This window comes from Rhipicephalus microplus, chromosome 1 (genome assembly GCF_043290135.1).
Source record: "Rhipicephalus microplus isolate Deutch F79 chromosome 1, USDA_Rmic, whole genome shotgun sequence".
In the NCBI taxonomy this organism is placed as follows: domain Eukaryota; kingdom Metazoa; phylum Arthropoda; class Arachnida; order Ixodida; family Ixodidae; genus Rhipicephalus; species Rhipicephalus microplus.
This window is the reverse complement of record NC_134700.1, coordinates 238,124,859-238,137,587: the sequence shown is the minus strand read 5'-3', so window position 1 is coordinate 238,137,587 and position 12,729 is coordinate 238,124,859. Positions and strand designations below refer to the sequence as shown.

The 12,729-nt window shown below is 45.4% G+C and overlaps 1 protein-coding gene across 2 annotated transcripts in view; it reads left to right on the top strand.

Moving 5' to 3' along the window:
• Nucleotides 1-12,729, top strand: part of LOC119166189 (protein 5NUC) — a 55,659-nt gene that overhangs the window by 27,316 nt on the left and 15,614 nt on the right. For both annotated transcript variants that reach the window (XM_075891671.1, XM_075891672.1), the window contains exons 4-6: nt 1,888-2,113; nt 5,139-5,327; nt 8,744-8,944. In XM_075891671.1, coding sequence (XP_075747786.1) covers nt 1,888-2,113; nt 5,139-5,327; nt 8,744-8,944 — 616 coding nt within the window. The remainder of the gene's footprint in view (nt 1-1,887; nt 2,114-5,138; nt 5,328-8,743; nt 8,945-12,729) is intronic.

Below are 12,729 nucleotides of genomic sequence, written 5' to 3'. Positions count from 1 at the left end.
TAGGTATACACTTCTCTCCCTTATTTCATTGAACGAGGGTCTCGTACTGGCAGACTTGGTGTGTTTAGGTTGTATAAGAGGGACAACTAATTAGCTGCCGGCTCATAATAAGTTCACGTGCTACGTGACGCCAAACATGCGAATAAGAGTGTTTTCACACTCGTTGTTTGGCCTATAGATGGCGCTGACTGTCACTCCTACTTCTAAATTCACATATAAACCCCAAAAAGTGGATGGAGGGATGGCCGCTGTGATAGCTCAGTGGTTAGAGCATCGAACGCGTTATTCGAAGGTCGTAGGTTCGATTCCTGCTCACAGCTGGTAATTTTTTTCATCCACTTTCCTTTCTTCTTATTTACATTCCATTGGTTCTAATAACTTCCCCTGTACATTCCTTGGCATTACTGTCTGTTATATCTCATTAATATTGTGTTAAAACACGGAAATACGAGCCCTTAGGTATACGCTTCTCTCCCTTATATATATATATATATATATATAATAAGGGAAAGAAGTGTATACCTAAGGGCTCGTTTTCCGTGTTTTTAACACAATAATAATGAGATATAACAGACAGTAATGCCAAGGAATGTACAGGGGAAGTTATTAACATTAATGGAATGTAAATAAGAAGAAAGAAAAGTGGATGAAAAAATTACCAACTGTAAGCAGGAATCGAACCTACGACCTTCGAATATATATATATATATATATATATATATATATATATATATATATATATATATATATATATATATATATATATATATATATATATATATATATATATATATATATATATATATATCAGGGGAAGGATATTTGAGGAAATCACATGGTGAAATCGTGGCTGCAGCAACTGGTGTGTGACGACGACGTAAGGATGGAGTAAATCAACTTTCGCTCGCTTAAACGCTATCTTTGTAAAACAATACTTTGGCTACCAGCACTTTTTTCGAGCACTCAAAATGAAACCAAAGCTCCTGCAGATATATGGAATGACCAAGAAGCACGCTGTTAGAACTTCTCTTTATCCTATGTTTAATGTAGAGACAACTGCATGCAAAAATTGCCTCTGTTCCTCAAAAAGACAAAGGAAAGGCAGCTTGGTAGGCCAACCAGAGTAAGCCTCTAGTTTGCTGCCCTGTACTTATGAAAGGGAAAGGCGGGGTGAAAATGTGAGAAGAAGAAGAAGAGTCCGTGACCACACTAGATGACAAATCAAATGCAGATAAGTTGTGACTATAGCACCGTCCAAGTACTACCTCTCAACTTGGTAGATTAGAAGCTTTAACACTGCTTGCTCGTTATGCGAGATAGGCAGGGCCTTCAAAACGTGCACAGAACGGTAAACAATTGTTTTTTGAAAACGCGAGCAACAAAAATACGTTCGCTTTTTGGATACCGAAACGCGTAAGTATCGATCGTTCAAACACAAATCACCATTAATTAGCTAGAAAAAGTTTGCCATGTAACTTGGAATCTTAACCGAGTTGCAAAAAAAAATTGAAGTACAAAAGTAAGACACCTGGACACAGCGCACATTATCAACTGAACCTTTATTGGAGAAAACAGGCATATATAGGCGGTTACGAGAACACGTGCAGTGATAGAAAAAAAATAGATTAGCAGTAACTGCATATATATGTCTGTTGTCTGTTTTCTCCAATAAAGTTGCAGCTGTTAGTGTGTCCTCCTTCGTACTTTAATTTTCTCGCGCAACTCAGTTAAGATGACTAACCAACTCGCCCAGCAGTCCACGCTTCTCAAGTATATAACTAGCTATGATGTGGAAGATAGAAAGAAGTTACCTAGTGCTTCCTCTCTGGAGTTTCAGAACGGAAGCAAGAAAGAATGCACACGGAAATTATTCGCTCTCCATTTCAGTGTCTTGGAAATCATGAATTTGATGACGGCCCAAGTAATTTGGCACCTTTTCTTGAAAAAATGAACAAGTCGAACGTTACAATCATTGGAACAAACACAGATTTCTCCAAAGATCCAGAACTGAAGAATTGGAACCTTGTAAAGTCGACAACAAAGGAGATTTGCGGCCGGAAGGTTGGATTTCTTGGTGCTGTAATTCCTACTACAAAGCATGGCTCAAGTCCAGGTTGGTAACTTGCAGATTTTGTCAAATAGATAAAATACGTGTGCGTGCATCGCGGCATTTTCTAGGTGTTTTTTGACCACCTCGTTTTACGGAAATTCCGGCGTCGGTGTCGTTGGTTGTGAGCGAAAAATCACCATCATGGGCTTGACAGAAAAATCGAGAAACATGCAAACAAAAAAACTAATTTTGGGTCTGAGTGCGGATAAAACCGGGTTGTTTGCGTGATCAGCAATAGTTTAGCTAAGAAGCCACGCGTCTGCCCGGCAGCACATAAATCCACTATCATGGCTTAAATAGAGGGACCCACTACGAAGGGCATACTCGTTATCGCGCCTTTTCCATTAAGGCCACGTAGTGGGTGCATAGCAGGTCGAAAAGATTTCTCCAACACGATTGTCCGTGCTTTAAAGAATGCTACCCATTACACAGAACGCAGACGTATGCGAAGGCTTCAGTGACACAAGCCATTTTAACTCAGTACGCCCAGGGGCAGGAAATCGCTATCATGTTCAACTCTTCAAGGCGAAGCTTAAGGAGCCCCCAATTTTTATAATACGTATAGATGGTGTTACCAAGAAATGAGTCACTTTACCAAGGAAAAAAAACTCCACATTTGACTTTCGCATTCTTCATAGAATCCTTTATATTGATCGGTTTGTAATCACCTCTCGCTATGTCATCACGGAAAGAAAGGGCAGGAAGTAAAAACTGAGCATTTGACCGCATATCTTGTTAAGTCACTATCCTACACGCGGAAGGGAACCAAGGCAGCAAAAGGGAAATAAATGAAGTTATTCAAGTTTATTCAAAAGCATAGCGAAATCCTTCATGTATTTCAAGAGATTTTGTAAATTTTCACGTTGATAAGCCAACAGCTCCGGCTTGAATTGAACGTAGCCTGCGACGTAAACCCGTCAACGTGAAACGCACATACCGTAGTGCTATGTCTGCAACTGGTAAGTTGCCTAAGCTGTTGCCATCCGACCAGTTTTTAAGAGCTGCACGCTGTAGCTTCTGTAGATGAATTTCGGAGGCCACAACAGGTAGTACTTCACGTGGATGGCATGTGCAACATAATGAGAACTTTTTGTCTGCTGCCACAAAGTAGTTCTTCCCGAGAAAACTATCCATATTGTGAGCGCGACAAGCGAATGACTCTTTATTCTCTTTGATGTCATCATCACCTGTCTGTCTGGCTGAATAAACCGGTTCCTCACAATATTTGCCAACTGCCTTGATTAGAATCACTTTCATTTCCAACACCCCCTGTTTGTTCTGACGCAGCATTTCACCTAAGCGAGAAACAAATCCATTAGCCACCGGCGTCACTCTTCGTGTCTGGCAGTTAAAAATGGGGTGGATATAGAAATCGTAAATACGATACAGCAGCTAAAGGAATAAAAACGATTCGAAGCGATTCTAAATTGTAAAAATAATATAACAAGTAAGCATCTATATGACGCAAAAAACAGACATTCAAGGAATTATCAAAAGACGTGGTCAAACGACGCAATGTTTAAGAGACAGCTGGCAAGTTGAGTGAGGAACTCTTTTCTTTGACGTCGAAATAAAATCGATATGGACAGTGACTTGACTCCTGACCACACGTACGAATCTGCTAGCAAATGACTCGCAATGATCCCTGTATTGTACACTTATCCCGAAGGAGTACGGCCACAGCGAGCCGCAGGGAACGCGTTAACCGTCGCTGTGGAGAGAACAGGATACTTCTCAAAGTCGTAACACTTTATTGTCTGCGGCAACATGAAAACGCAGTACAAAGCCCGTTGCAAAGGCGTGGCGGGAAAGCAAATGGGCTTATCTACACCACGGGTGAGAAGTACAACACAGTGGTGCCGCGAGCATGTCTCCGTGGTAAAAGTGATTCACGGAAACTGGCCGATTCCTCGAGCGAGGGCAAAGGCGCTCACGTTGGCTTCTGAGAGGTACGGGTCGGCGCAGTTTGACCACGCACTAGGACACCACACCACTCTTCGGCCTAACGTTTGCAAATGGCAACAAAAGGTGAGCATTCACCGCGGGCGCGAAGCGCCGTTGACGATGTCTGGCGACCCCCAAACAATAGGAGTCGACGGACGGAAAGAGAAAGCGTGCTCACCGTCAGCTTTCCCGGAGAACTCTGACTCACTGCCCTACGCGCGCGCGCGAAACGTCCCAACAGACCTTGCGCATGACGCCAGAGTCGACATCCGCTACCGGGTGAGAGGGGTTAAACGTCACTCCCCACTCCTCCCAGCAAGGCAGACAGCAGAGGAGGGGAGTCATGTCGGGACATGAAAACGGCAGAAAGAGACACCAAAGCCCACGCAAAGGCGGCGGGCTAGCCTCGATTCCCAAATCCATTTAGAGCTGTGGGTCACCTTCAGTACAATTCGGTTTTCTCTGTTATGTGACACGAAAGGTCACTCAGCTTCCGGAAGAACAAGGTGACTAATCTTCCTTCTTCTCCTGTTCAGCCTTCAGAAAGAACAGGAGCAGCACCTCATTAGTACCGTTATGAAAGTGATGAACGCAGAATGCGGACATGCATTAATATTTAAAATTTTTTCAATGATGCGTATTATTATTGGTGCGAGTGCTTATTATTGCTGTGTGTGTGTGTGTGTGTGTGTGTGTGTGTGTGTGTGTGTGTGTGTGTGTGTGTGTGTGCGTGCGTGCGTGCGTGTGTGTGTGCGTGTGTGTGTGCGTGTGCGTGTGCGTGTGCGTTTGCGTGCGTGCGTGCGTGCGTGTGCGTGTGCGTGTGCGTGTGCGTGCGTGCGTGCGTGCGTGCGTGTGTGTGTGTGTGTGTGTGTGTGTGTGTGTGTGTGTGTGTGTGTTTGTGTGTGTGTGTGTGTGTGTGTGTGTGTGTGTGTGTGTGTGTGTGTGTGTGTGTGTGTGTGTGTGTGTTTCTTAGAGCGAAAGAGCGGTGTACTGAAAATTCGGTTCCGGTCGCCATATTCACGTTTGGCCATTAAGTTAACTGTCTGTGAGCTTCAATAAAATCTGCACATTTTCCCTCTTTCAGGACCGCATGTGGAATTTTACGATGAAAAAGAAGCATTTCGAAGTGAAACTAGGAAACTAAAAGAACAAAATGTTAGTATAATCATTGCTATTACTCACAGCGGTTACGATCGCGAGAAAGACATCGTTAACAACGTCTCAGAAATTGACATTCTGGTCGGCGGACACACAAATACGTTCCTTTACACAGGTAAGAAAATAAAAACACCGAGGCCAATGAGTCTTATCCTGATTTTTATAACTGTACTTTGATTGACATTATACATATTCACTTCAGCGGTATCAATTGTGCCCTCTCCAGTTTTGTTGTTGGCTGCACACTTGGATATCACCAATAGAGGCCAATTGTTCCTCTGCAGTAATCAAGTAATTGTACATAAAATTTGTCTTTTGATTTCACTATAAAGAATTGCCTTGCATCACAAAGTACCTAGCTGTAGGTTCTCTGCGGTTCGGACTGCCTATGCGACAATTTCGCGTATTGAACTCAAACATTACAGAGGACAGGCAGACAGAATGAAAACAGTCACTGACAATTGTGTTTGGAGCCCACTGCTGAGAAGGGGCTCTTAATGTTAGATCGTTCTGTCATGATTGGTCATGCCAAGAAGGTGTGCCTCGTTCTTTAATTACGTTCAGAATGAGGCACTGCCCAGATATCCCAAAAAAGAATTCCCTATTCAGTTCGCACACATAATTTTACCGCCGCTAGTTTTCGCTATATGTGGCATAGCATAACAAGCAGGTCATCTTAGCGCACACCGAAAATTTTTCAAGTATAGCGAAGAATCAATGGCCGACAATTTGTACGTATTGAAAATAGTTTACTCTCTTACTTTTTACGTAGTCGTACATAGTTGATGATTGTGCGATGAATAATTTACGCGTCATTTGTTGCCTCGCGTTACAAGCAGGTGCGATGGAAATGGCCAAAACATTTCCACTTATCCCAAAACGTTTTATACGGAAGGAAACAATACGGGTAATTTAACGTTACATTCGTTCGCACTTTACGAAATAAAATTTGCGCTAACGCCATTTTCATAGGTGTGTTTGCTTGGAAGGGCCGGAGCGGAGGGGTAAAGAGTCACTTCCCCTCTTTCTGTGTGTGTTCGGTAATAACGAATAAGTACCACCTTCATGGCCGAACTCCAGGCATCGTGGTGATATCAAGGTACTGAAACACTGTCAGGCTCACGTAAACCTCTTGCGCACTTACCGTGGTGAAGGAAAGGGAGGAGAGGGGGGAGGGGCTTCATCGCTTTTTTTTTTTTGTGGCCGACATGTGGCGCACCTTTGCTTGGCTTAGCCCAATAAAGTCTTCTGTGGTGTCCGGCCGAGCGCCGCAGTTGATCGTCAAGCAAATGGTCATCTGTACGGTGGCTGGGTTGAATTTAGTCATTGGCACGCCGTTTGGACTTAGAGTTGAAGCCTTCCACGACACAGCCGTCAGCATCTTCACATTTTTCTCCTTATAGGTACTCTTACGACCACTTCGGCAAGCTCTCCGGATACGTCCTTCTTTTATTGAAGTTTAAGCACGCTGCATCCATATGGGGGCACGCTTCATTCCTGTATTTCGGTGAACTGCAGCGAAAGCAGCTTTTGCTTCTGGGATTCTGCTTGCACCATGCAGATCGCTGACTGCAGCGTCACTGCCGCGTGCTTCAGCAGCGCTTTTTTTTTTTTTGCTGTTTCCATGGTCAGAGCCATCTCCACCACTTTCTCGTACGTTAGCTTGCTATGTACTATGAAAACACTTGTTGTATGTCTTCTCGTACAAAACCACTCACGAAGCGGTCCCGAAGGGACTCTTCAAGCGCGCCCTCAAACTTGCACGTTTGCGACAGTTTCGAAGCTCGGCGACACAATCAGGTAAGCACTCACCTTCCTTTTGACACCTCCGGAGAAACTTGGCCCGCTCTCCCAATACGGATGGCTTCGGGGTAGGTGGTCGCTCAAAACATTCTTGATGACTTCGAAACTCTTCGTTTAAGGCAGTTCTGAAGCTGTCAATGTCTTCAGCAGCCCGTAGGCCTTGGGATAGATGATGCTCAGAAACGCGTGCACCTCGTCGCTGTCGGGAACACGGTTGGCTATCAGGAACGACGTAAGCCACTCTTCGTACGAAACCCAGTCGCTGGCGGAATCGTCGAAAGGTTCTCGCTGGCCCAGTCTCTCGGCGAAGTGCGTCCCTGCTGCCTCGGCTTCAGTCTTGACGAAAGTCACCGGTTTTGCGCACTGCAAAAAGACTGTCTCCACTGAGCGAATTGCGGAAACAGTTGCCTTCCTAATTCAAGAACGACGGCTTCAAGTCCTACCCTCATCGACAGCTGTTGTGTGACGCGTGGGTTCATGCAGAAAGGAAGAAGCTTCTGAGGAGCGAGTGACGTTTATTTCCACATGTCCATCACTGTGTGACCCGGCCACGAGAGGCCTCAGACAGAATGCGACACGGGCATTTTATCTGTTTCGCGTACTTGCGCAGTACCGCCTTGGTCTACTGCGCCTCTTGGCCGGACACCACCTCATCCTTTCCCTTTCAGCTTATGCCCGACAATATGAAAGTAACTTGATGCATGCATTTATCCTGCAAAGATACTGCCCAACCCTGATCCAAACTTAATTGATATGCGAGTTTAACGTCCCAAACCCCCATATGATTATGAGATTCGCCATAGTGGAAGGCTCTGAAAATTTCGACCACCTCGCGTTCTTTAAACGGGTCCTGCAACGCGTTTTGAGCATGGTCAGAAAACGCTGTCGATTGGTACTAGAGGCCCGACAATACGCAAGCCAATTATTATAGCGCAGCACGCGGCCTGGAATTCACAATAAATTATCAAAGTCAGCTAAAGATTGCTTTCTCTTCTCTCGACAACTGAGAGAATACGCTGAAAAATCACTCGTAGAAAGCCCATTTATCATACATTGACTGATTTGAACATGGCGCGCTCGAATCTTTCAGAGGTCGCCGCGGGAGGGAGGTCATGCCTTGTCCATGAGTGTGCGCGCGATCACAGTGAAAACATCGTGCATTCGAAGAAGAAAAATAAAAAGTGCTCGAGGTCATGAGGCGCGTGACGTATTCTCTTTGCCCCTGTCATCACTCCCTGCTTAGCTTTCAGCGCTTTCATCGGGCCGAGAGAAGAGCGAATGCGAGAAATGCATCATGCGAGAAGGCTTTGTAACTCTGCTCGTACTAGACGGATTCCTAAAATTTTTGCGGCGTTGAATTCGTGAGGGAATAAGCTCTTTCTATGAACTCAATCCATGGCTACCTAAAAAAGTGTTTCAGGGCCCCTTTAACGTGCACCCAAATCTAAGCACACGGGCCTACAGCATTTCCGCCTCCATCGAAAATGCAGCCGCCACAGCCGGGATTCGATTCCGCGACCTGCGGGTCAGCAGCTGAGTACCTTAGTTACTAGACCACCACGGCGGAGCCTGATCCGAACTTACTACTACTACTACTACTACTACTACTACTACTACTACTACTACTACTAATAATAATAATAATAATAATAATAATAATAATAATGATAATAATAATAATAATAATAATAATAATAATAATAATAATAATAATAATAATTTCTACAGGAGAGCCCCCTGCTAAGGAGGATAAGCCCGAAGGTGACTACCCGTACGTTGTGAACAGATCGGACGGAAGCCAAGCCCTCGTTGTACAGGACTATCGTTTCGGGAAGTACCTCGGCAGACTGGACGTGACGTTCAACAGCACTGGTCATGTAGTAGGGTGGGGAGGCAACCCTATCCTCCTGAATGCTTCGGTTGAGGAAGGTGAGACAGCAATATACTCCAAGAAATATTTTGCCTGCTTCAGTACCGTCAGATGACCTGATTTTGCATGAAATGCATTTTGAAAACGCCAAGTACATGAATGTGACAGGTGAGTTTGCCTACTGAAGTACCGTAAATCAACGTCAGCTTAAGTATGGCGTGTGTCCCCTCACTACGAGTGGTAGCTGGGCATACATCCACATTCTAACCTAAAGAGAGGGAATTTTAGCGTATCGAAATCAATGTGTACCTGTAATAAGTGGCTAAAATTTAAGATTGTTGTCAGAACCTTATGTTTACATATCAATAATAATAACTATATTTACCCCGTAACTATATTTTATACATAGGCCATGTTAGAAGAAAAGCCCTTTCTCATTAAAGCGCAAGATTCAAAGTTTGGCTTCTGTGGTTATCAACAGCTAATGGTACGAGGGCTCAACACATCGCTACAGACACCGCACCACCGATTACATACATACTCTGTTCTCAATACGCCAGGCGTTTTCTTGTCTCAGCAAGACTTTCACTAGGGAATGGCAGATAGTACGATACTGCTCAAGTATAAGCAGACTAATCTCACTCAACGAAGAAGTGGAGAATGACTCAAAATAAACTTCATTCAAGAGTGCATTCTCACACTTGGGGCAAGAGGAAAGGAAGCACCAACACAATTTGGGCCTTCAAACATGGGACGACAGTTGTGCACTACGTGTAGCAGCACATCATATGTATTAGCTTAGTACGTTATAATCGTACTAAGTTACGATTCTAAAGATTATCAGTAATTCTAATCGATTTTCACGTACGTTGGTAATTGATGTTATGTGAAGCATGAGCATGCAAGCTGGCTGTGTTGTAATTTTTACTGATCGAAACGTACAAAGTTGCACTTAAGATATGTACAAGTGCACGCATAAAGATACGTTAAACAGCCGCATATGTTTTATGTCACCAGATATTTACAGTTGCGTAACCATGCCAGCATCATCAACATGGCTATTAACAACACCAGAAGCGGTAAGCTGATATAAAGCGTTTCTGCTGGCGAGGATTGTACCCCTGGACACTGCTACATAAATAAACTTAGACGAATGACACCTGCCTACAACTGATGTTGACCCGACGTGACGCTAGGATTACACGTGTAATGTATGTAAAATTGTAAATCCAGCAGTCAACCAAAGTTGGCGTTTCACGAATATTAGGGTCTAGTTGGAAGGTGGTTCCGAGACCTGGCGTGACACTGTGGTTGAATAATCGATTGCCACGCATAATTCTGGGGTTCGATTCCTGCTGGGACAATGACATTTACTCTTTGAATTCGTCCAGTCAGCGCCACCGATATCCGCTTTTCTTAAATGTGAAGCATTTTTAGTGAACTTCGGCGACATTAAGCGTATCTATGAATCTATCTAGCCGCTTACGTTTTGGTGATGTCGTGGTCACCCCCTTAACTTGGCGATAACCAAAATTAGCATGGGAGGGTAAGATGGTTTGACTAATATGACGCGCTGGTTCAGACATGAATAATGTCACAATCCCGTCGCGTTTGCCAACAAACACTTCTTGCCAAACAGTGCAACGTCCCGAATTACACCGATCGGATGTGCCACTGGTATGCAGATATGTGCCACAGGTGATTGACAGTATCTACCCAGGAACGACGAGAACACAGAAGAGCAATTTTAACGCGCGAGCGTTAAGAAATACCCCACATTGGTAGCGTCAACCCGACGAATGCAAAGAATAAATGTCGAAGTCCCAGCTGGAATCAAACCCAACAATTCTGCGTGGCAATGAAACATTTTACCACAGAACTACGCCAGGTCTCGGAACTACTTTTCAAATAGACGCTAATCTTCGTCAAATGTCAATAGTGATTGCAGTGCTGCCTACCCAATTTTATAAACATTGCATATTTACTCCTTTGATACAGCCGTTACGTCGAGTTAACGTCAATTGTGGCTAGTTGTCATGCGCTGAAGTTGATTTATGCAGCAGTGACCAGGGCCAGCATCCTCGCGAGCAGCAGCGCTTCATATCAGCTTCTGGCGTTGCTAATGCGCATGTTCCAGTTGGCATGGTTGTGTAAGTGCAAACAACTGGTTATATAAGCATCTGCAATTCTTCAACATATGTCTGTGCGTGCAACATTTGTACATATTGAAATGAAGATGTGTGAGCCTACGGGGCGCGGAAGAAGAAGAGTAGTGGAGCGGCGCTTGGACTGTGTGGTTGGGTGAAGCGTTCTAGGCCTCTCTCAGAAGTACGCTGCTCTTTCACAACGCCATTTCACCTCATCTTTAAATAAACACAGTCACTCGTAACAGTTTGGTGGAAGGTGCCGGGTACATCTATCTGGACTACCCAGTTCTACCGATTTTGCGACGGAGCAGACGCTTGGCAGGCTTGCCACCACAGCTACCAGACATGGAGGACGCGGGAGCAGGCCATAGCAACCTCGTTGCTGATGAGCAACACGCTCACCCGCCAGGGCAAGCTCACTGCGGCATGCCGGAACGTCAGCCGAGGACCTTTTTGGGGCAGCCGGATGAAGATGTTGACGACTGGCTCAAGCACTACCAAAGAGTGAGTCGCAGCAACCGCTGGAGCACTGCTAAGCAGCTCGAGAACGTGGTGTTTTTTCTCGTCGGCACCGCGTCTCTTTGGTTCGACAACCATGAGAGTGCATTGACCACATGGGACATTTTCGTGGACGAGCTGAAGAGGTGTTTTGTTGGTGATTCAACAGCTAAGGTCAAGCAGGTGGAGCAAACGCTTTCACGCAGAGCTCAGTTACCTGGCGAAACATGCACCACCTACATCGAGGCCGTCTTGAAGCTTTGCGGAATCGTGAGTGCGACCATGTGTGACGAAGATAAGGTAGGTCATCTGCTCAAGGGAATCGCGGAAGACGTGTACAATTTTCTTATCACTAATGAAGACTTACACTTACCTTCCGACCTAAGGAGACAGTGCCGAGCGTTTAAAGCGCTAAAGAGGAGGAGAGTCCTACCGAAATTTGGACGTCTTGAGAATGTGCCCACGATTGCAAGTGTCAACCTTCCATCTCAGGACGACATCTCTTCTCTTATAAGACGAGTGGTTAAGGAAGAACTTGCTCAACTGCAAGCTGTGGACACCGCTTGTGTCTGCCATCAGTGTGCATTCGACCAACGGCCCCGTGAACCACTGGTACCTCGGATGCGACAGAGCTACTTCGAGCCTCGCCCGAATTACACCGATCGGTTTGAACGAAGGGGTGAACGACGACTCGAAAACAAGGAACGCAGGCAAGCTGCATCACAGCAATTTAATCCTCGGCCACCATCGCCCGGCTTTTATCAACCGACGAGGTCTACTTCGCCGGGGACGACTAGACGCAACACCCGTACTTGCTACAACTGCGGGCTACCTGGACACATCGCTAGGTACTGCTACCGTCGCCAGCAGCGAGCTCCACGATTAAACGTGTACACGCCCTATGTACCTGCTGGCGAGTCTCAATCATTTCAGGGCTCTTTCCAACGGCAACACGCAGCACGTGCTGACTCGTCTTGCTCCGACCGCAGCGTTACCCCACCACCCGCATGCCAACAGCGATCCCCGTCTCCGCGTCGCCGCTCGGGGACGCCACCACCACTGGAAAACTAACTGGTGTGACCAATGGGGGCGAAGCCGCAAAATCATCTTCCGCAAGACCCCCTTGTGTTGTAATGGTTGAGAACAAAGTGAGTGTTTTTGTAGACAATGTGAGTACTGTTGCACTAGTTGATACCGGT